This window comes from Plectropomus leopardus, chromosome 18 (assembly GCF_008729295.1).
Source record: "Plectropomus leopardus isolate mb chromosome 18, YSFRI_Pleo_2.0, whole genome shotgun sequence".
Lineage (NCBI taxonomy): Eukaryota > Metazoa > Chordata > Actinopteri > Perciformes > Serranidae > Plectropomus > Plectropomus leopardus.
Genome location: NC_056480.1, coordinates 1,803,952 through 1,829,430, shown reverse-complemented (window position 1 = coordinate 1,829,430; position 25,479 = coordinate 1,803,952). Strand labels below are relative to the sequence as shown.

Genomic DNA, 25,479 nt, shown 5'->3' with positions numbered 1-25,479 from the left:
TGGGTCCCACAAACAGCTTACCTTCATGCAGGAGTCTGGATTTTGCTTTCTGTGTGAATGTGTGGCTCTCTCGGCGAAATCTAACCATGTGTGACTTTGTCGCCTAATTCCATCATTGTGACTGTCTGCGCACAAGGACCAGCTGCTTCACCCCACCATGTGCATTTGTTGACATCACTGTAACGCCATTGTTGAGCATAAACAGCTGATGCAGAAGGTTAATAAAACGCCACTGCCCCTCCCACCTGCAACTCCTTGTATAATTATGATATTGGCAGCATTTTAATCTGTCACTGTCCTGCTGCATTTCATGTGCGTCACAGGTTCCATCCATCGCAGGCACATGAAGTTCTCAAGTGATTCTTCCTGTATCATGTGGAAGCAGCAGGGGCCACTGGCGCATAGCTTATCTTAATCTTATCTGACATCCTGCTACAGAATTTCGTGCGCATGACAAAGGTGGCTTTTTGCATCGTGCACTTACTCCAAAAGCACTGTCAAAGTGATGCTATTTCACTAGTTTGGAACAAGAATGGGCGGGATATTTTGCCTTTTTACCAGGTCTCAATACGAAGTCTGTGTCCCCACAGTCGTCTCAACACACCACATACACAATTTTGGAAGAAGACACAAGTAAAAGTCACTTTACAAAATGCAAAACAGTTGACTGTCATTAGGGTACGATTGACTTCAGCTGGAAATAATTATTTTCAGTGGTTAATGTTTTTTTTAAGTTAAGACTTGGCAGATAAGACAAACCGTTCCATTTCATGCATTAATGTGATGATAAACAAAGGCACTGACACTGTGAAAGAAGTTTAAGATAGATTCTATGAAAACAAACTCTGCATAAAGAGACACTTCAGCTGTTTGTCTCACTGCCTTTAAAGAAAATACAAGCTTTCTCCTATCTTTAGTCAAAGTAAGACATGTCTCAAACCATGAGAGGAAAGTTCACACATTTATTTGTTTATTCCAGGACTTCCTGAAGGTTAGAACTCAATGGGACTTTCCTGGATAAACCTAGAAAAAAAAAGCATCAATAAAATATTATTATTAATATTATTTTCTTTTCAGTAAGAACTTAAGTGATGAACTTTGCACTAATACAAATGAGTATCCTCAAGGCCAGACATTTAAGGGTGCATCAATGTAAGAAATATCGAATTTTTGAGTAGAGTAGAACTTTAAATTAGTTTTCATTTTGCTTTCAGAAATAAGCGTCCTGCCTTAATTGCATGTCAAAGCAAATGAGCAGTAAACAGCAGAGGTAAAAGGCTCTGGGTGAAGACAGAAGCACTGGGTGCGAGTCAAACTGCCGGCTGCAGGAAACGAGCAGTTACTTCTGAGATTTGCCAAATTAGTGAGGGATTCGCTACCCGACACTGACAACAGCAGAGCTAGCAGCTGTAACGCTAATCAAACAGCACCAGAGAGACGAACCAAGCGCCGGGTCGACTCATCAACACCTTCGTCTCTCAGTGTTACATCCAGGAAGAGACTGTGTGCCAGCATACCAAAGAGCAACGGGCGCTGTTTACATAGGAGGCTGCTAGCCGACACTCCCCTGCAGAGAGCAGTACAGTGAGGGAGCAGGTGGAGAGGCTCGGGATTTATCCATTAAACCTACTGCCAGACAGGGTTAATATGCTTTTAAGGCTGGGCTGTCAGACTGAGTGCCGAGAGGACTGAGAGCCTGCAGGTTTTTTTTTTCATCTGGGTTTGTCGCAGCGGACGATATCACAGGTGCAGAAACCTGTGACATTTTGTCCACACATCATTGAGTTTTATTCTGTTTTTTTATGTTTATCTATTCTTTTATCATCTGATATTGGTACAAACATCAACAAATCATAAAATCCTCCACACACAAAGACATATGTTGTTGGTGTTTGTTAAATCCAAAAATGTGAATGTTAAACTCTTTGAAACTAAAGTGACATCACTTTTATGGTGCTCCCTCCACAAGTTTTTAAACCTTTGAACCCTGAGCAAATTGGTGCATTTTTTTTAAAATCATGGGAAAAAGGATAATGACCCACAAAAAATGTTCCTCAAGAAATTGGTATATAGAATTATTATTATTATTATGATTATTATTATTATTATTATTATTATTATTTTAAATCTTGGGAAAAAATTCTAGGGAAATATTTATAATGATCAGAATCACGTTAAGGAATTATTCAACTTTTAGCACTTTTTTCATGTCTTATTGGCCTTTTTATTCATTTTTTATTTCCACCTTTTTGTTTTATTGCTTGTTTGTTTTAACTGATTTGAGGTAATATTTCCACACTTTTATCTGCTGTTGTTGCTCATGTCATCCCATGTTTTATGAAAAATCAAGCCAATTTACTCAGGCTTCAAAGAATGAATAGACTAATCACAAGGAAGTTAATCAAAAATAAATTAAATTCAATATAATGCGTCTGAGTAGTAGGAAGGAAAATAAAAAAGGGATAAGAAAAAATAAAATTGAAAGAAAATAATGGCCTGCTGTCTATTAAAAGAAACATGCAACATCATTTCTGCTTAATCACAAAGTGAAAGAGACTGATGTCACAATGTTCCCTTTACCTCACAAGGTTTTATTTTGGGAACACAGGAGGTCAAGGACACAATCGACCTGGTATTCAAGTGACTGTTTTGTGATGGCCAATAAAGCTTTTCTGATTCTGGCTGAGGTCACCTGTTGCTAGGTGACCGCTGACAGGAACTGCCACCGTGTTATTTGAAAATGGTTTATGATTTTTTTTTCTCTTTGTGCCAATGTCATGCCAGGAGCAATAAATGTCTCAACAATAAAATGTATGAATAGAAAAGTTTAGGAAGGGTTCGGCACTTTTCACAACATCTCCACTGCAACTCGTGACTAAACATTTCCATCCACGAAGCATAATGTCAGCGGGTAGGTGAGGAGCACGCTTATTATGAGCAAGGAAGAAATCACCACACTTGAAGGCACTTCAAGTGTGAATTATTTGACTGTGTAATCTAATGCAATCCAGTAAAATACAGCAGCATCTGGGAGTTAAATCAACTTTGTACATTTTATACTGAGATATCTTCTTTGTCTACCAGATTTATAAACATGAGTGCAGTCTGTTAAAACATCATCACAGCCTCAACAATGACCGTCGAGTCAATCTGTCTGTGTGAACAAAGATAAACTGTCTGCCTCTGACTGTCTTCACAAGGAAATGATTTGCTGTAGGGCTTGTATTGACTTACATTAGATTGCATTCTTAATGAAGTGATAACGCACTAAAGCAGCAAATATGTTTGCCAAGAGACCCACAACTGCAGCAGTATGGCAGTGCAATTACACTGAGTTCACGATGCAAGCCCTAGTGCTCGATTTAGATTTTTTTCTAGATCTGATTATTTTATGTAGTTGGTCACATTATTGTCTAAAATGTGGCCAATATCAGACTCTAATGTGAGCTGGTCAGGCTCTGATGTGGCAACAAGAAGATGACAAAAAACGGGCATGGGCAGTGGGTTTTATGAGACAGCCTTGTCAGTGTCTACCTATACCGATTCTCAGCGCCCAAGTGTAATTTCAGATTGATTGGGGAACCCATCAAGCAGAAAAACTGAAAGACAGATGGACAAAGTTTTCTTCATTTTGTAGAAAGATGTTGATATAGAGTAAAAGTTGCATTGAATTCCGATAATGGCCGTATGGCTATTCAGACTGAGGTCGCATAGAAAAAAAATTAGATATGTATCTGATTTAGAACTAAGCACTACATTCACAATTTGCCCCTATGTGACCCAGATGTGATTGTTTAATGACAGCGTGAACAGCACAAATCACATAGAATCTGATCTTTTCACATTGGATTTGAGCCACTTTCTCATGTAACATGAAATATGCTTTAATCTTTCTTCTTAATCATTATTATTATCATATGTGTTCCAAAATCAGATATCAGATAAACACATTTGCTTGTAATGTGAATGTTACAGTGGTTCACTGTATGAAGAAAGTTAACACTTTACATTTCATTTTTACTTGACATTATGAAGTCTAGGCATAAAACGTTTATGTTTTCAAGCCCTGAGAGACTATTTGAACATGTTTTTTTTTTTATCAACTTGTTCTTTAAAAGCAGCAGGGTCTGTTTTGGTAATATTTTTCTTGCAAAATGTGTGTGCTTGAGTACTGAGAGAGGTCTGCCAAGCTTCTTTGTCTCGTGGTATTTGTTCAGCCTTGGGGAGGTGATTAAAAAATGATTTGAAACATTTGATTGTGTTCTTTTGTTTGAAGTCTTTTTCCAACCAAAGATTACAGCAGCTGAGTTTACTAAACAGCACAACACCAACAAGAGAGAAGGAACTAAGCAGCAGAAACACCTGAGCTTTCTCTTATTCAACAGGTCATCTTACCACCAACACAAGCATCAGTTTAGCTCATATGTGAGTATTTGACAAACAGTAAGTCCTTGTGTTTTTTTAAAAGGTCATATTATTCCAATGTTTTATTAATTTATCATTATTTCATTGATTTTAGTGAATAATGCAATCTTTTTTACTTCCTTAGCATTAGATTTATCCAACACTTTCTCATCCCAAGTCATCACTTGTTGCCACTTTGCAGTGGACTTCTGCGTCTAATGCGCTCAAGACATCCTTTGGCGTCTGTTGTTGACGTTTTGGGATGCTGCTACCATGATATCAGCCTCATTTCAAAATCATCAGCTTTTACAGCAGCTTTTGCAGTGCTTTTAGCCATGCTGCTGGATGGCTTCAGGTTGAAATCTTGTCGGTAAAGATGTGATAAAAGGACTATGAAGGTCCCTATACGGTGGGAGTGGGTAGGAGTTTGGTGTTCGCTGAATGTGATGTTTTTTTTCTACACTTGCATGAGCATTTGCTGATGTCCTCGTGTTGGTTGTCATGCTCTAAACATCACCACGAGCAGCATAATCCCACCATTGTGGTGACGCTATCCCAGAGCATAAATACCAGAGGAAGAAGGATACAGAAAGCGTAATAATGTAGACGCAGTAATCTACTGTAAAGAGGCAACATTTGACGATTTGGGATGAGAACATGTTGGTAGACACTGTAAAAAAATAAAAAAACACTTGGTGTCTGGGTTACCTTCAAATTTTAAGTTAACTAAATTTGTCTTCTCAGATTCAGTCAACACTAACTTCTTCACAGTGTATTTGTTTGCTCATTGTGAATGTTTTTGACAGGTTGAGTCTGTTTATATTTTTGCATCCCAGTAAAATTACTGTCTGCTGGACTGAATCAGGTCCTATACCATCTATCTCTGTGGTTAAATCAAAATTGGCTTGGCAGAGGAAGTGTGTAAACAAGTCCAAAGGTACTCTGCAAACACCCAATGTTCCGTTTGATTTATTGTCTTTTTCCCGCTGACGGCCGGGCGAGAAGTGCAAAGCAGCTGTGTGTTGTTTTCAAAGTGCTGTCAGCCTTGCTTTATCCCTGTTTTATTTTGCATTCATGCACTCTCGCAGCTACTCCCAGCAGCTGTATATCCATTTTGGACAACAGTGGATCTATTTATACACGCATATTTAACCTGAGAACGTCAAGAGAAGACATATGCTCGTTGTCAAAGAGCTCCTCTTTAAAATTCACTCCTGGGAGCTGCCAGGTACAACCGCAGTCTGATTCCTGAGCCAGTGAGCAGATGGGGTTAAAGTTGGGGTTAATACGGTTTACGTGCCCTTCCTCAAGGGCATTTAAGCAGCAGTTTGCAACATAAAAAGTGATGCATTATTTATTCATTTTGCATGCCAACATGTTCCCAGCAGGTAGTGGGACTCAAACTGGTGACCTTAGTACTCTGAGAGCTGAGAGTCGCAGTCACCCAGAGAAGTCAGCTTCAGTGCAGGTTTAGTGAGAACCTGAGCAGCAAATGACAAGGACACAGTGTGCTTGACATGTCACCAGCCTTATTTACATGAACATAATAATGTGATTATGGACAGTAATTACAGTGCCTCCAATTAAGATGTTAAAATGGATCCAATTCATATTCCAGTTTCCATATGGAACATATGACAACAACAATATTTACATACATCTCTCCTCCTTCTGTCTTAATGATGCCACTGTACGCACCTGCAGTGTTTATTATGCAAATAACATGTGCATACATTATTTTACCTCATTCATGCCTGGAATACAAGTGAGGATGAAAATTGTTATGTGCTCATACGCTTCATGAAGCATTAATGAAGCCAATAAATTGAAGCTTGTTGAAGGATTTTGCTTTAGAGAGAGTGTCAGACACGCTTTTTTGACAAATTTTGCTGTAAAAGTAGTTATTTTTCTGCTCTGACACAATACAGCATGTGCAAAGATGTTCACACATATAAAGACTCATTGCTTGTTAAATGCCACCACTGCTGTTAGAAGAAAAGGAAGTTTGTACTCGAGAAAAGCATTTTTGAAGAACAAAATAATGGAAAAGAGAAAAGCTTTTTTTTCAGTAGAAATTGTATGAAAGAAAAAAAGAGAGATGTATTCGAATTTTACCACACTAAATACTTAGTGATAAAATCTAAAAGCATCACTGAACTCATAACATTCAAATATTTCTTTATTTTTTTGAATTTCTTCTACTTTTCGCCCATTTGCTGGGTTCTCACGCATCTTTTGAATTCAGCAAGCTGCTACAATGTAGCTCACCTGCTACCAGATTGGACGATAGCAGAATTCTATTGCAATGGCCGAGTTTCAACCATTAGAGGGTCACAATGCAAATGAATAACACAATATGAAGAATTCATACTTTGTACTAAAGTGTCAAAATCTGACACTACACTGTGAATACTGAGAAGCTGACTTTAAAAAAAATCTAAGAAACCGACTGACTTGAAAAATGTAAGTAAATAGAAGTAATAATTTTGATTTACGTTTACTTTATATGCAGTTGTCAGGTTTCCTTAAAACTTTGTCATATTTACTTAGTTTTGCTAAGTGGGTGCAACTTAAAAACGACAACTTTAACTAAATCAATCCTTCTAAGTTTGAGCTACTTCAGTAAACTTGGTTTACTGTGATTTACACTGTATATGTATTCTGCTGGTTGCAAACTTGTCAATCATGTTTTTGTATTCTTAAACATGTTAAGAAAACAGAACTCACAGATCTCTGAACTCCATCTTTGGCAAAATCCCCTTTATGATGATCAAATTAAGTCATATTAACCTGGTCTACTGAAGCTGCTAACACTTAGAAAGAACATGGTAATTTCACTTGTTGTTTTTAAGTTGCAACAATTTCACAAAATTAAGTGAACACAGCTAAATTTCAAATAAACTGAAGCTATTAAGTAAACATAAATAACGATTTATAATTATATTCACTTTCCTTTTTCAAGGCAATCACTTTCCAATATTATTTTAAGATCAACTGATTTGTGCATCACAGTGCATCAAAGACCCTTATATGATGGTTTTCATTAAAAAAAAATGGTTTGGGGTTTAGTAACTCTTTAAATATTCAATGGCTGTTAAATTCCCAAAAACAAAACCACTTTCTTTTCTTTTTTGCTTCTATAATAGAGTCATTGTTAGGTTAAGCAGCTTACATGGATATAAATGCCCTTCAATAATGTGAGTATAATTGGAGTCCTTCACAAATCTTACTTTAATAATACCTGCCGTGACTATGAGAATATTCAAGCATATGGTGCTTAATTGGGTTTTTAAGCAAAGCCACTGTCTTTCCACCACAGTTGCTTTCTTTGTGTTTTCAGAGCTGGAAAACAACTTAAATGCAACACTAAGCGCTTAATAAAAATACACTTGTCAGAGGAAAAGCACACAAATTCACTGTCATGTTTGTAATGCATTATTCTGAGACAAAATGTTCTTTTTTTTTTTTTACATTTGAATCCCGAACAGTCAGAGAATGATCACAGCAGCTGACAGTTTGAAAGATATCATTATGTTTCTATATGTTTAAGGTTACTCTGACCCTCTAGCCTGAAAGCTTCACATGTTTTATATCTTTGACCTGAGATCTGAGCAGCCCTGCGGCGTGCAGGGACCACAGAGCGCCAGCAGCCAATGAGAGAGGAGCAGATAGCGATACAGAGTCTGGCTGTCTGCCTGCTTTGTTGCTGCGATTAGATTCATGTTGAATCACATCAGTTCCTGTGAGATTAAAGGTTCTGCAGAATAATCCGCTGTCTGTTTGATCCTTATTTTACAAGGTGAGTCTATTAGGAGCAAATTTGTTCGTACAGTCACAGCATGACAAGAGCCAACACGCCTCTGGGTGATGACATGAGGGAGTGAGGAGAAAAAGTAATAATCAAAACGATAAAAAACACAATAAAGGTGATAGACAAAAAGGATAGGAGTAAATTAAGTGCTGTGAATGTAGTCTGGGAAATTATGTTTTGAAAGAAAACAATCATAGAGTGACGTTTAGTGATCTCAGTATGTATTACAATGCTGATTGTTTGAATTTAAAGTGTCTCCAACATTAACCCTTAAGGCCCACTTTACTATCACACACACTCAAATCGCTCTGCACACAACATGCGTTTTTTTTTTAAAAATCAAGCTTTATAAAAAATGTTATACATTAATATGATTTTCTACTTTCATTGAGCTAATTTTTAACCAACATGAGTCCTCATCATAAATAGCAAATATTTATTCATTTTAATGCTTTAAATTTCAGGTTTTTGTCATGATGCCACTATGTCTTTAGGTGGAAAAAAAAGAACACAAAATATGAATTATTTTAAATATCGTACTTGCAAAGTAGATTTTTTTTTCCATACTATCGCAGTCTGAGATATGCAAATGATTTGCAGCAACATCGACTGAGACAGTGCGCCTCGGGAAATAGCATGTTTTTTTTTTTTCTCTATATGCCAAATGTGGGAAAAAAACGATGTAATTCGGTCATGAATAATCAAAATTACAAATTACAAGGCAAAAGCCCAAAACAAAATGCATGTTTCTATGCTTTTATGGCTGGGATCAAAAATTGTAGCTTGAATGTTTCAATTGTGGATTTTTTCGCACTTAACAGTAAGAATGTAATTTTTTTTTTTTTTTTTTTTTTTTTACACAATGTACTTTGAACTTTTTGTAGGTCCTGAGCTGGATAATCAAACATTAAACAAAATTACAAAATCTTTCCAAAATTTGTGCCATCTGAAACATGGAGATGGACAGAATTTCCCCTAAACCCCAATCATTGATGCTGGTAATGTGTTCATTTCTAGTTATTGTAGAACTCGTCTTAATTAATGAGAATTTCATTCTGAGTAGCATTAAAAACATCCAAAAAATTCTAAATCTAACTTCCCTTAAGACGTAGAAACCCTGTATTAAAAGATATCACTCATGCCCATCTCCGAGCACATTAAATCAGGTTGCACAATGTCTGGTTTTGAACTGTCTGGTCTATTGCCCTGTGATGTGGTCCAGAACAGCAAAAAATGACCTTAAGAAACCCTCAGAAAAGTTCAGTACCAAGAGGTTGAGGCGATGCATGCTGTGCTGTTTTGGCTGAAAGAAGAGGCAGACTGGAATAAAGTTTTTTTTTTCTTTAGAATAACCTTAGGAAGAAAAACCAGACAAGCAGCAATGGATAAAGTAGCCCTCCAAAATCCTTGAACTAATGTTTTAAAAAACTATTTTGTACAATCACACCATGATGTACCAGCGTTTATGAGAAAAATCCCTGACAGGATCACCTTTTGAAAGACTTGAAGAGATTTGGGATGAGTCACTCAGATTGAATGACTGGCTAGTTATGGACATTTTACTGCAGTGTCTAGGTGCATATTAAAATCAAGTACTGAAGTTTGGATTGTATTATTTTTTAATGTATTACCTGCTTTATATGTTTATAGTTGAAACTGTAGTGTTATTTCTTGCTAACAGGGATCCAAATTAATAAATAAAAAGTGAGACAAGATAGTTCATTCAGAATCACCAACAGGTCATTTTTTAAATGGAGGCCATTTTGATGGAAATTTAAATTACTGATGGCTGTATTTGTTTCAGTTTAAGGGTTCTAAAATTGTTCTTACTAGCTCAGTACTCATGGCTTATTGATAGGCCTGTAAGCAACAAAGTCATGTTAAATGGAATATATATATACATATATATATATATGTGTGTGTGTGTGTGTGTGTGTGTGTGTGTGTGTGTATATGTGTGTGTATGTATGTATGTATACATATATATATATATATATATATATATATATATATAAATACATACACAGCAGAAATTACCACTACACTTTGTTGCAGCCATTCCCTGGCTGCAAGTACACTAAGCCACATATAGCTACATGCTAATGCCAGGAAAACATATAATCTTGTTTGCTGATTTTGTTAATTTCTCCCTGATTTCAGATTATATTCCTGCTGGAACATGTCCCAAGGAAATATTTTTGTTTAGAAGCTTTTATTGGTGATTTTATGTGATGGAAAGGTGCGTCTAAACTCATTAACCCGGCTGCTATGACAGTTAAAAGATGCCAAGATACAGAAAACCTAGAAATGCTGACTATTAGGAACACACTGGGCTTTTTGAATATAAAGGGATGTGATAACATTTTAAGGGACACTGAAAATACAAATAAAAACCTGGACATGTGCACAGCAGGTCTCCTTGTTAGTAACACCTTTAGTACTATGGCAAGTCAAATGTCTGCCATGAAAAAGGCCTGCGCTTGAGCACTGCACTTAACATCAAAACATTGTATAGATTGGTTATTTGTAAAAGGCTAAATTGATTAATACAGTGTTGACAGCTGAATTCACTGGGTTTACACAATCCCCTAAGAAGCACAAGTTGTTGGTTCAGTCTGAGAGTTTTGCTGCACTCTTTTGTTTGTGGAGGCTTTTATCTCTCAATTGACAACATGAGTGACAGCAGTGACTGCAGCTGACCATCCCTCCCAACACACACTCACTCTCTCTCCCTTTACTTCTCCTCACTTGTTCAATTTTCACGTCCCTTTTTACTGGGTCCCCTGACAGTTTAAGTGTTTGTTATCATCCAGGCTTAGACTTTGTGTCCTGCCTCACTCTCCAGGTCTGTCTGGGTCTCTGTGTCTTGCTGTCTGTCTCGTTTTCTTATTCACTGAGTGTATCAAGGTGTTAAGAGGATCAACTGAGCTGTAATTACTCCACCTACTTAAATAAACACAGATGTGTAATGTTTCAATTTAACTTTCTATTGAAAGCACATTTTCTCTGCTGAATATAAAACTTCTGAGTGGTTTTTGACCAGGGCTATAAATGTATTCCAAAGCTCCATGTTTCAGTATTTAAAAAATATAAATGGTTTAATTCTACAAAACAATTAGTAAAGAATTCAGTAAAACTGTTTAAATTTTGCTTGCATTTAAAGTAGAAACTAAAGCAGAACTATTTAGTTTAGATTTGGTAATGAAATAGCTTCTTCTTTTTTTTTTTTTTTTACCCAGCATTGTCTTACAAGGGCATTTTCGACACTGCAACTTATACTGCATGCTGGATGTGAAAAAATCCTCTGTTAGCAAGTGTTTTGACTGCAGAACAGAAGCAGACAGAGTCATCAAACAACTGTCCGGTGGCAAAAAACACAATGTCACAGAATGTCAAAGTATAAGATAGGGAGACCGAGAAGGCAGTCTTAAATATTTAAACAGTTATAGAAAATGTTTCCAGCTCCCAAAACTGACCGCTTCCAAGAACTTGACAGGAGAGTATGTGACTGAAAATCTGAATTAGAATATCTGAGAATATAACACTTGTTATAAGAGCTGCTATTCATACCGTTAGATTTTAGTTTGTCATGGTGGCGATATCTCTTTTATGATAAATAATGGGATTACATGGCATTACTTTATTGCTAAATTATTTCATTTTTAAATTGTATTAGCATTTTACATATGAAAATATATTTAAAATAAGTAGAATTACGTTATGACTGACTGCGCTGTCTTTATCCATGAACCGCTCATTTCTCATGCGCTGTTTGTATATGTTCCAGCAAAAAGTGATGCACCAGAATTCACATATATATCACGTGTAATTGGAGGGCTACTATCACCAACAAGCTGACAGGAGTAAATAAAAAAATCAGCTTTAGGAGACATGTTGGGGTAGATGTATCAAACAAGCACAGGACTTTTCCTCAAAAAGCCTGTGTTTATGTCCCCAGCCCGCTCTCAGTCTGAACTCGTAAAATATTGCTGCTTTGTCAGTGCTTTCTGTGTAAGTGCGCGACACCAAAAGTCACCTTCACACGTGCGCATGAAATGCAGCTGGACGGCGTTAGCTGAGAACATGGCCGGACAGAACCTGTTAGGGGTGCATGAAATTCTGAAGGACCCCGAGAGGGCGTCTATAGGATGGGCAGGAGAGGTGGTGGATGGGTCCAACAAACCCTGGATATTAAGCAGGAGTCCAGTGTTTGCTTCCCATCTGATTGCCTACACATTACCATGTGCACCGTAATCTCACCATTTCCAGCTGTTAAAATCACAGCAGCGGCATATAGCTACATGCTAATGCCAGGAAACATAATCTTGGTTGCTGATTTTATTCATTTCTCCCTGACTTCTGATTATATTCCTGCTGGAACATGTTCCAATGAAATATTTTGGTTTAGAAGCTTTTATTGGTGATTTTTTTGTGATGAAAGGTGCGTCTAAACTCATTAACCCGGCTGCTATGACAGTTAAAAGACGCGAAGATACAGAAAACCTAGAAATGCTGACTATTAGGCACGCACTGGGCTTTTTGATTGTTATTAACACCTGTAGTACTATGGCAAGTCAAATGTCTGCCATGAAAAAGGCCTGTGCTTGAGCACCGCACTTAACATCAAAACATTGTATAGATTGGTTATTTGTAAAAGGCTAAATTGATTAATACAGTGTTGACAGCTGGATTCACTGGGTTTACATAATTCCCTAAGAAGTTGTTGGTTCAGTCTGAGAGTTTTGCTGCTAAATAATTTGACAACACCCAACAATGATTATTTTCATAAACTTAATGTTACTTTACTAAACCTAACCAATTCGGCTTTACACACAGTATGTAACTTACATTAAGTACATCATGTGGTGACGCCTAGCCATGCTGCTAATCAGCAGTGTTGAAGTGTTAACGATACATTTTTTTCCCCCTATTTAATGTGAAAATGTAGACCTTTGAAGTGGAATAATGGTGTACAACAACAGCCCTGATAACTTGTGTAACCCTGTACAGCGTTTTGTAAATGATCTTCCATTATGTAGCAGGCCTTCACTTAAGACATGCTTTTGTCTCTGACTTGAAAAGACTCTCACGTGTGGATTTGCATCTCAAAGCAAAGTTGCCAATCTGGACTTTTGATTTGATATTCTCACTATCCAAGCCAGCTCCCACAGTGATTTTTTTCTTGACTTAAATATATGTCTCAGTCAAAGTCGGCCTCTCCTAAGATAAGACCTCTTAATTTACAAATCTTCTTAGACTAATTCCAGACATTTCCAAGCATGAAGAGATGAGAGAAAGAGGGAGATAGAGGCAGAGAGAAATTAAAACAAAAGGAAGACAGAGAAGGATAAAGAACTTGGGAAAAAGAGATTCTTGTCATGTACCAATATAAACCAAACACAAAAGAGGGAGGGCGAGGTTGAGTGGCTTTGATAGAGCGAGCGATAGAGCTGCTTCAGATATTTTCAGACGCTCTCAGATGTTTTAATCTGAGCAGCAACTGATTGACATGCTGCTCTGTGTGTGTGTGTGTGTGTGTGTGTGTGTCTATTGTGCAGGCCAGATGAGATGATAACCCATCACAAAATGATTTGTTAGTAACGTCTCATGTGGCTACTTTTTAAATCCATCTGTGCCGCAAGCCTGCTTGTGTTGATAAACCAGAGTGCACATTCTGCCATTATACATCTTGTATACACTAAAGGCTTTTTTAAAACTTTTAATTTTAAGCTGAATAATTTCTAAATCAAAGAACTGCATAAATGAAATGTGACAGATTCTTTGACAGAATTAGTTTGAAATCATAATTAACATAAATTTGTTGTTTCCTCATTTATCAACGTTCTTCCTTGTGTTTTTATTTGTACTTGATGGTTTTGTGATGACATAGTTTCCCTTAATGGATCAGTCAGCGTCATATTATAAGCTAAGTATATATCTAACCTACACTTAAAGAGCAATAATTCTCTTAGTATCAGACTTGTCAAACAAATTAAAGTAACTGAAGACAGCTATTAAAATATATTCTATACATTAGTAATAAACAGTATTATTATTTATCCTTGTTATCCTTGTATTTATCCTTATCCTAATTAATATGTCAAAACTCTGATACCTTATCATTTAAGCTGAGTTACAGCTAGCTGGCTAACCTTGGCTAAGGTCACAGTTTGCTGGTTGGCTGACCCCAGCTTGCATTACATTGCTCTTGGCTTAAAGCATTTATAGGCCTTTGCTTTGTGCCATTGCAGAATTTATTGCAGGTTAAATCAAAAACTTTCTCCATAATACAGAAGTTGCCATCATGGACACGCTACCTTGTAAACACCCACTTCTAACCTGTAAGCTGGCTCACGTTTTCTGAATTTGTGTCTTTTTAATAAAACGTAGTCCTTTAAAGCACATGGTTTCAAACAAGTCCGCTTCAGGAGTCGACTTTTATTCCCCCTCCATAGACCTGATCTTTTCCTCCCACCCCTTAAGGGATCCATTTCATACTTGCACTGCTGCAGTAGTACATCTATCCATCTGTCAGAGGAGATTTAGGAGACAATCTGAAACACGTCATGGTTGGACAGAGGAGCGGGGCTCCCAAGGCCGTTTTATCTTAAGACTGCCAGGTCCAAAGAGCTGACAGTGACTCTGTACTGTAGCTTGGCATGGTTGTGTGTGTGTGTGTGTGTGGTTGTGAGTGCATGGGTGATTAGGAAAGGGGGGAAAAAACAAAGATAAACAAGTCCAGAGAGAGGTAAAAGGCAACATCAACATGTGAGGAAAGGTCAGAGGTGAAAGAAACAATCAAGTGAGAAAGAAGAAGTGGAGCGAGCAAGTGAGGAGGCAGCAGGACAATTGCTTCTGATGGAGGTGCCTCAGAAAACACCCCAAGCAGTTTGACTAGAGCTGGTTAGAGAGGACAGGAAGAGAGAAAGGACAGGAGAGAAAAAGTGAGAGAAAAACATGGCAAGGTAGTCGCAAAGCATGCAAGGCAGTTTTAACCAACAGATACATGCCACCATGCTCATATTTTTCTATCGAGAATAAAGGAAATACAGAAGCAATGAGGAAAAAATTCTGGTAACTTTTTCCTGTTCTGTTGCAAACTGCCTGTAGGAAAATGCGGTCAAATACGGTTTGTTTGTAAATTCAATCTGACACTCTACACTAAAATGAGAGAGCTGTTGTTTGAAGTAACAGAGCGTTCTGTTTCTACATGAATTAATGAACAGTGTAGTTAATCACACATTCACTCCATTTGGTGCTCTGCTGCTCCATATCCCCAGACAGAGTGCCCAGAGTACACTCTGCTGCTCCAAGAGCGCACTGCTCTGGATAACCGAACAGGATATTCCAACAGCGCTCCGAATTTACAAATGGTCGAGTAGCATTCTGATGTCAGCCCCAGATATGTGAAGTGGTGGAAAGCATCGGCATGTGTTTTTCATATTTTGTTTTGTTTCCTCAAGTGACATCCTGTTGTGTCTCTGGTGTTTGAGGCTGTACTGTATTTGAATGGGAAATAGCTTCATTATAAGAAGAACTCCCTTTGGTAGCTACTGTTACAAATGTCTGACGCCCCACCTGTTTGGTGTCATCACATTACATACTTAACATAAAGTTACAGACTTAAACTTACACAGGTTAGGCTGAAGTATCTGAGTTGATGGTAGATACAATAACGTAATAACTCGTAATAACGACCCCTGTACCCTGTAGTCCCGCAGTAATCCCCACAGAGCTCCCTGAGAGACACGGTCGTTTCTCCAAGTCTACAAATCACATTTAGACAGGCGAGGACTCATCAAGCAGCCCTGTAGGGGTACAAAGATTGCTCTACCACCATGCCACGACCAGGACAAAATCCCTGTCGCTCCTCCTCAATCTGACATTTCTGTCGCCCTTTTCTGAAAACACACCCATGCGACATTCAACAAATCTTGAAGTAGAAATCCACTGTAGAGACCAATTCCCACAACCGCACTTGCAGGACATATAGACTAGAATGCAAAAGAGGAGCCAAACAAGCTGCATTTTGAGCGAGGATTCAACTTTATTTTGTTATTCAACCAGGTACACATTGCTAAGAGAAATGCTGCCTTTTTCACAGAGTCCTTGCTCATAATTGCACAATTACACACATTCACACCTGAAAGCTGCTCATTAACACTGTGATATAGTGGCCACTGAGCAGCTCCACTGGCACCAGTAAGTGCCTTGCTCAAGTGCACTCACAGGTGATAATGAGTGGGAGGCAAGTGTTGTTCTTTGATAGCACTGGCAACCTTTGATTGTACTGGCAAGTCTCTATCCTGTAAGCTGGGCAGATGCTGGTACTTATTTTAATCAATGTTGTACAATTTAAATTGCCTTTTTGCACGGCCACAACCTGCAACTCTTTTGTCCATGCTCAGTTTTGTTCAGTGACAATACCAAAAACATTATGCAAACAACACCAACCTTAACAATGTTGACTAGAAAGAGAGAAAGGCAGTTGGTTTGCTTTGTGCAATTCTACTATGAAGACAAACTAGACAAAAAAAAAAAATAATAATATGGAGTCACAGATGGCTGGAAGATGAAGACAATATGGTCTGTCTGTTCCCCAAAGACTTTCTGTTCTATATCATAGCTTAGTTTCGGTCAGGATTCCAGTTTTAGCCACAACACGTAGAATACTTCTCCAGTTAAACGAGCTCAGTTTACAACCTATTATTGGACAGCAGTCATGTTGGAAAATTAGACGGCTGAAGTGCTCAAACTGCATACCAACCAACTGTCCAACAGCCAGATAGAAAGAAAAATTAGAGGTTAGAGATTACTTCTGTCCAGTTCTAAAGAAAATACCTAAAATCTGGCTATATTCATGCAGTGTCTGCCCAGCCTAATCAGGTAGGATTAAATGAAGTGATCAAAAGTTTGTTGTCAAAGAATTTGACAATACATGAGTGCTGGCTTTGGGTGCCATGCAGCTCACGTGGTAGAGCTGTTACCCCATGACCAAAGGCTGTGTCCTTGCCTCAGCAGCCTCAGGTTTTATCCTCAGCCCTTTGGTGCATGTCACCCCCCTCTCTCTTCCCCTTTCACGCTTCACCTGTCCTATCAATAAAAGCAAAAAGCCCCAAAAACTAATCTTAAAAAAAGAGGGTTGGGTTTACATGCACACTCAACAGTCCTTCAAGGGGACCCATTGTGCTCACTGGAAGGTTCATACTTGTATTTTGGGTTTCTACCAGAACATGTTTACATGCTTTAATGTTCAAAAAACACTATTTTCTTCTTACCGTCTGTGTTGGAACACCTGTATTCACACTTTGTCTGAAATGTGGCGATTTAGTGCCTGTCTCTTCAAGCTTTCTTCTGTACTTTGAAAATGCAGAGTCTGCTGTGAATGGTAAGAGTTTACGCCTCTTCCGCATCTTTGCACCATTGCAACCAGAGGATGACTGTAATGCAGAATAGTGGCAAATTTTACCATGATAAATTACCAATAAAAGCCTCTCAACCCAGCTGGACATGTTCTAGCAGAAATATGATCCAAATTCCTTGACGTTAGCACATAGCTACATGTAGCAGCGTGCTTGCAGCCAGTGAAAGGCTTTAGAAGAGGCTTCTAAACCAAAGTCTTCACGGCAACACGTTACAACAACAATAATATCTCAAATCTAGAAGAAATGAACAACATCAGCACCCAAGATTACATACTTTTCTGACATTAGCATGTTACTAGATGTAGCAGAGTACTTGCAGCCAGGAAATAATTACAATGAAGTACAGCGCATTTTGCCATGAGAAATCACCAATAAACGCTTCCAAAACAAAATCTTTATAACAGGACATGTTCCAGCAGGAATTTTGGTCTGAAATCAGGGAGAAATTAGTCACATCAGCAACCAAGATTTCAAGTTTTCCTGATGTTAGCATGCAGCTACATGAAGCAGTGTACTTGCAGCTAAGGAATGAGTCAGTTTCAGAACTAATTTGATCTGAAATCGCAGTGTAATTGGGGGCCAAGATGTTTTTCTTAACATAACCTACATGTGACAGTGTTTGTATTGAAAACACTTGTTGTAACACTGATGACCAGCAGACCATGTGAAGAAATCCATCACAAGCTGACGTCAGCATGTCTCAAAAGCAGAGAAAAAAGTTAAAAACAGGGTTTCCCTTTTAACATACATTTACCTCATTATCTGAAACGTTGGCCACATTTATAATGAACATTCAATATTGTAACATTATGTAACTGACAGAAAATAAGATAAAGCACAATAGGTCCACTTTTAAAAGGATAATTCATTATTGATCATACCTGTTGTGTCTAAACTGTAGTCAAAAATAATCATCTCATTAAGACTTTAACCTTCAGCCTTTGGTTCAACAGAATTTACAAGTGCTACAAATTCAGACAAAACCCTGAAGTACTGTTTGATGGTGCTGCAACTTTTTTTTTGTACGATAGAAGTTCTATTTCCAGATATCTGTGAATGTTTTTTTCAAGATTGTTATGTTGTGTTGTACTAAGAAACCTTTGGCTTCTGTAAACACTTGGGCAGCAAAGTGGATTTAGAAAGATTTTCCACACCAGCAGTAAAATAACAGCAGGTCAATACTTTGGAATCTCTCTATTCTTCAGCATTATCCCTCAGTAACACACACAGCCAATACATCACTGCAGGTTCTGGTTGACTCAGCAAAGGTTTGTTTTGCCGTCCTTTTTTTAGAATATACACGTATATTATCAGAAAAGCTGTCTCCGGGTTGGCAGTGTGTGTGTGAGATATTTCATTTAAGTTTTGACTATAAAACCTGCGTGAGAGAGTAAGATCACAACAATGACGAAAATAAAACTGTAAAATTCCCTTTTGGTTTGATGCCAAAACATAAACACAGTAAGTAGGACAGAGAGAGAGCGCAGCATGTAAATTATCTGCTGCAGCTGGGACGGCCCAATGGGCTTTACTGAAATAAATACACCTTAAAGTACATGTGCATGATCTAAAGGAGGTTCTTTTTTTTAAGTTCTTTATGCTCTGTATTGTACATATTTTATTGGACTTTACTGATATGAGTCTGCAACAGTTGATGTGCATTTATTTGTGAAGAATACAAATAAACTTTTATTTAGATAATAAAGTTTATCATCCCTTTTTTTATAGTGGTGCCCGAAGAATAAACATGCAATTGAACATGTTGATAATATGCTAATTGGCTAATAGGGTCAAGATGATTTTCCAGCTTCCTTTTTTTTGAGTGACGATCACAGACTACCATCGTTTGGTGGTATAGAGTTATTTCTTCTGATGCAGGCACCAAACTTTCGTGCTGGTTGGCGGATGGCTGTTGTCTTTGCTGTACATTCATGTGCAATTTTATGGCCGAGACACAGGTGACGTGAGGTGATGTAAAAATTGGCTTTAATCACTGCTAGTTCTTTGATCTCTGTTTGGTGTATCTGGGTCTCAAAAGCACACTAAAATTGTTTTTAAGGCTGCGACTGGAGAGACTGTTTTTGTCAATCACTTAATAACCCTTTACAGCTAAACGTACTTTCTAAAACGGCACGAGTTATATTATCTTATCTTAATGCCACTGAAGACAACGACTCACCAAGGAAAGCAGAAGGCGACACAGTCCCGTTGCTGCGAGAAACCATGACGCTGATGCCCGTCTCCACAAACGGGACGGAGAACTCGACAACCTCTGACCTCTCTTCGTTGATGGTGAGAGAACCAATGGCCATGTCAGCTCTGTTAGACACCACCTGGAAAACAAGAAATCAGGAGTTAAAATTATTTTTTGCGTAAGGAGTTTGAACAAAACAGATGAGAAGGATTTTTTTATCAAGACAATACGCTGTTAATTTAAATTAGATCTCATGAGTTCAAAACTCTGCTATTGTTGTCCCACATCATTTTTGTGTCTTGTTTGTTTTCTGCGTCTATATTCTTTTTATTTAATTGTTGGAAAAAATCATAAATTCATGAACTTGACACCCCACTACAAAGCGTTTCCTTAAGACGCTGCCGTGTATAGAAGCGCACGGCAGAGTCTTTGAAAAGAAAAATCCAAAGCACTTTTCTTTAGTAAAAATGCTTTATAGGCTTTGTCAATAAGCTGAATGTAAATTAGAGTGTTTCCTTTTGTCTCTGCATGACACTGAGTTTCTCCTCCGAGCTCTGCCGACAGCTGTAAACGAGGCTCAGGTGGTCTGCCGTGTTTCTCCTGGCAGGAAACAGAGGTTACTTGACTGCAGCCGAGGGACCGTGGAGGTTAGCGGAGCTGGCTACTGACCAGAAGTTCATTAGTCTCAGTCCTGGCCCAGCCCCAAAACTCTGTGAAAACAAAAGACTCTGCGGCTCTTGACCAGACACCACTGAGACGCCTCTCACACAAATGCACTCCAAGTTCACAATCCTTAAAGCCCTCTTCCTTTTTCCAGTGTTGACATCTTGTGTCCAGCGGTCATTGTTATCACCTGTCAATCAGACAGCAGTGGCTGTGTGGGGAGGTCTTTATCTCGGAAGGATTTGGGGATTCTGTAGGTGGTAATCATGTCTTTATTGAGCCATGATGGCTATTTCTGATCTTGCTGGAGAGCAAAAGAGAAATGGGTGAGGCCGCTCGAGTTGGTTCAGACATGTCTGTAATATCAAAGTGGAGACAGCAGAATACAGAGCGAGCCGAAATGGTGTAGAAGTCCTTAGACAGCTGAAATTGTATATAGAAAGTATTTGAATGATCCAATCATTGATGCAAAGTGAAAATATGAATCCACATCATTATATTCAGGATATACCTTCATTTTTAAATTTTGTGTCACTGTCCAACAGTGCCTGGCAAATAACAGCAAGCAGACAAGAAAAAGATGATAATGCTATTAACTTGAGTATAAATCAGATGTGTGGAATATAATAGATTTCAGAGAAGCCATGGACAGGCAAAGCACATATATTTTAACATGCTGTCATAAGATAAAACTGAGGTATCTCACTTTGCTAACGTCTTGTTACTTCTTGTTTCAACAGCATGTTTCCAATAACCCTCAAATTGTGCATATAAAATACACCTACTGGATGCCATTTTCAAAAATATTATATTTTTCTATATTTTGCAAAACTGCAATGGAAACAGTTTTTTGGCTTGTATAAGTCACATGATGAAATGTCCTAGAGATGTCCTAAAATCCTAGAAACATCCTAAGATCTTGGAAATGTCTTAAAATTCAAGAGATGTCCTAAAACCTAAAATACGAGAAATGTCCTGAAATTCAAGGAATGTCCTAAAATCCTAGAAACATGCATGGGGCTGGTGCGACTGGCCCCTGTAATTTTACAGAGGTGTCCCCAAACATAAAAAAGAGTTGAGTATACCTGCAAAAACTTAATCTGATTTTTAAAAATAACTTGGAAAATACATCACTTTTTGGTCATTGGATAATTCCTTATCACAAACTGTTAAAGACATCAATCTTTTACACTGCAAAAAATACAGCTGTAGAGATGTTAAACTTTCCTGATTTCTAATGTTGGTAAAGCTGTGTATTTAAGGACTGCATTTATATAACGCTTTTCTAGTCAAAGTGACCGCTTAAAGCACTTTACACTACCGATAATTCATCCGTTTACACTCAAAACTGGAAACTGCAACTCAGAAAACTAGAAGCAGGTAATTTCAAATGGATAATGACTATTACAGTTATTTCTTATATTAAAATATTGCAGTTCAGCAGCTGACGGTCACGATTTGGATCTCAGAGCTCTGAGGGCATCAAGCTGAAGAGTTTGTCTAATTAGTTCGTACTTTCTAGACCATCGCCACGAAATGACGTCATACCATAATTACATAATATAATTAAACATAACTTAATGTTCCCTGTGATGGATTACCTTTATCAAGCAAGTTTCAAGTCTTAACATTTCATATCATAATTGATATCATAATGAATTATAATGATATAGCATAATGCCATCATGGAATTAATGTGAATTAATGGCTGGCTGAAGGCAAGGGGGAGAATGTGGAGAAATAAAATGTGCTGCTGAAACAACGTGCGCTCAGTTAACCTCCTCTGGATAATGGCAGAAAGAAAGTGTTGAACTTTTTGAGTTTACTTTGTAAAATCAATAGTTTGTCTTTGAAGCCTTCTGCCTCCTTTAAAGTAAATTTCTGCATGAGTGTGATGGTGCACAAAGTTTTATACTTTTGATACCGTATTATTAAATGCTTTTCTGCCTGTGAAGATCAATCAATCCCCAATAATTGTTCCATTTAATCAACAAGGTCATTTAGAAAAGTCTGAAAGTGACACCTGTGACACTCCTACAGACTTCATATTGGGGACAATATTGCACTAAGATGATTCATAGCTGAGGATGAGGAAATGTTAAGGACGTCGGAAATTACAGGCTGATTGAGAGGCATTCATGTAAGGAAGAAGGACAAATACTGCAAGGCTGAATGATATTTTGAAAAATAGCGGAAATGATTGACTAAGTCTGGCCTTTCACTGGAGGCACAAGGACACAGAGCGAGTCTCAGGAAGACGGACGTATTAGCCTCAGTGAAATGTAACTTTAGAGTTCAGTAAACAGAAAAGAATACAATGGAAGTACAGAGAAAATAAGAGAAAAAAAGTAATATTGTGCTTTTTTTGTGTATTTGTGGGTTGGTGTTCCCACCTAAGTGAGGTTTAAGTCTGGAATTTGGAGCCACTGGCGTATAATTTTTTAAACTTTTTTTCCCATTATTATTATCATTATCACAAATATTATTTTGTTAATGTTAATTAGTTTTATTGTCTATGGACCTCCTCATGAGCTGAGTCCGTAACAAAGTTTTGAACTGAACTGAATTGAATTGAATTGAATTGAATTGAATTGAATTGAATTGAATTGAATTGAATTGAATTGAATTGAATTGAATTGAATTGAATTGAATTGAATTGAATTGAATTGAATTGAACTGAACTGAACTGAACTGAATTGAATTGAATTGAATTGAATTGAACTGAATTGAATTGAATTGAACTGAATTGAACTGAATTGAACTGAATTGAATTATTCACTGCAATTTTGGGGTTTGGGTAGAAACAATTTCTGATGCAAGCAACAAAAAAACAACCAAGGAAACAACAGTGTGATACACAACCGTTTTCACACAGACTCAGCTGTCCCTGTGCACACATGTTCGTCTACCGCCATAATTAAGCAACTTAATGAGTTAGTGACAGAAGCGAGGCAGGAGGCAGCTGGGGACAGAGAGAGAGAGAGAGAGAGAGAGAGAGAGAGAGAGAGAGAGAGAGAGAGAAACCACCTGCATCTCTCAGGTCCCTCTGAGACAGACGCCTTGTAAACAGCGACATCAGGACGATTAGCAAATAGTGATATTGTCTTTGTTTGGTTGTTGTTACACACAAATAGATACACACTCGTAGGTACACACAGATTCATTCACACAGACACACAAACTCGCACTCAGACACATTGTTACACATATTGCGTGTCACCCTGTAAAACTCTAAAGCTGGGCTTATACCTCCAGCTATCAGAGGTTAAATGCTTAGTGTTTTCTAATACGTGTTGTTTAAGCTAAAATGCACACACTCAAAAATCCCACAAAATGCTGAGTTTACAGCGACTAAGGGAAAATAAGAAGAACTGTGACTGGTGTTTTCTTCCACAGTGGAAACGTTTAATAGTGATCACATCTGTGGGTCAAACTAACTATAAGCAGATGATCGGAATAAACGATTATATTTTCTTCCATTTTTCTTTATTTCTCATGCAGATGACCATCTTACTGATATTCTATTACATGAATATATGGTAATGATCTGCATTACAAGAGAGTTATCAATGTGACTGAAGTCACTTAACGGTGACTTCAATCACAGGTGCTATTCTGTGTGCAATCATTTTCTCTTTTCATAGCTAGCAGCCATGACTGTTTCTGGTTGTTTGAGTTGAATACACAGTGTTATATCACACACTGGCGGACGGCACCTGCCACATCCGTACGACTCGCGTACACTCGGCAGTCACACTTGAGGTGACGGCTGGGCAGAACCTGTCACTGCGCATAAAACACATCGGCAAAAAGTGACGCGCCAGAATTCGTATTTATCACATGTAATCGGAAGGCTACGATCACCAACGTGCTGACAGGAGTAAAGAAGGAAATAGTGTAAAGAGCGAAAATCAGCGTTAGGAGGCCCTTTGGGTGGTGGATGGGTCAAAGAAGCACAAGAATTTTCCTTAAGAGCCAGTGTTTGTGTCCCCATCCTGTTCTCACTCTGAACTCGTAAAAAAGCACCGCTTTGTTAGTGCTTTTGGCATATGTATGCAACACCAAGAGTCACCTTTCGTGTGTGCGTGAAATGACGCTGGCGGGTGGCATCAGCTTGGAACATGGCTGGACGAAACAATGTGTGGTGTTATATACACTGGTGAATGCAGTGACTTTGATGGGTAAAGATGCAAAATTGCTGTTTACCTTTAACTGTCTAATGATGAAATGTGACATTGTTGTCACATGGAAGTGTGCTATAAAAATAACCCTAAAATCTAAACCTTAATCCATTAAAAACTGTGCAAACTGATTTCCTTAAAAAAACATGAAGAGAAGGCAATGAGCTACTCAACAAGACATGGCTCCAAAATTAGCAAGAAATTAGTAAAAAGTACTGGAAAATTTCCTTGAAAATAAAACAACAACAACAACAACAAAAACATACAGACAGTGCTGAAAATTCAAAAAACTTTTTTTTTTTTCATTTGACACATTTTTATACATATATTCCTAATAACTATAAATATAGTGTTCAGGACATTTTTCCCTTTTATCAACTTTTAATAATAATAACTTTCCATGTTTTTGGTTTGAAAGGGTTAACCTAAGAATGAAGCCAGAAAAATGTTTTCACTGTAAACGTGTAAAACTGGACCTGGTCCTCAGAAAGACACAAGTACAAGACCCCAACACACAAACACACACACACACACACACACACACACACACACACACACACACACACACACACACACACACACTGATAATTCGCACCCCCTGTCTAACTCCATGTTAAACCAACTTCATTAATCCAGCCACCAGAGGGGGATTGGCATCATGGAAACAGCCGAGTATCTGCCAACACACACACACACAGTCGTGTACAAACAGTCTCTCAGTCTGCGTCGTCCTCTCTCTCTCTCTCAGTTTCTCCAGCACTAATCTTCCTGACAGCCTCTCTCCATATTTCCTCTCTTCTT

At 38.0% G+C, this 25,479-nt stretch overlaps 1 protein-coding gene across 1 annotated transcript in view; it reads right to left on the bottom strand.

The window, feature by feature from the left end:
* The window catches only part of LOC121958119 (glutamate receptor ionotropic, NMDA 2D-like), a 147,345-nt gene that overhangs the window by 44,299 nt on the left and 77,567 nt on the right, over nt 1-25,479 (bottom strand). Inside the window, 1 exon segment of the mRNA XM_042506990.1 lies at nt 19,820-19,973. Within this exon segment, the coding sequence (XP_042362924.1) occupies nt 19,820-19,973 (154 nt within the window).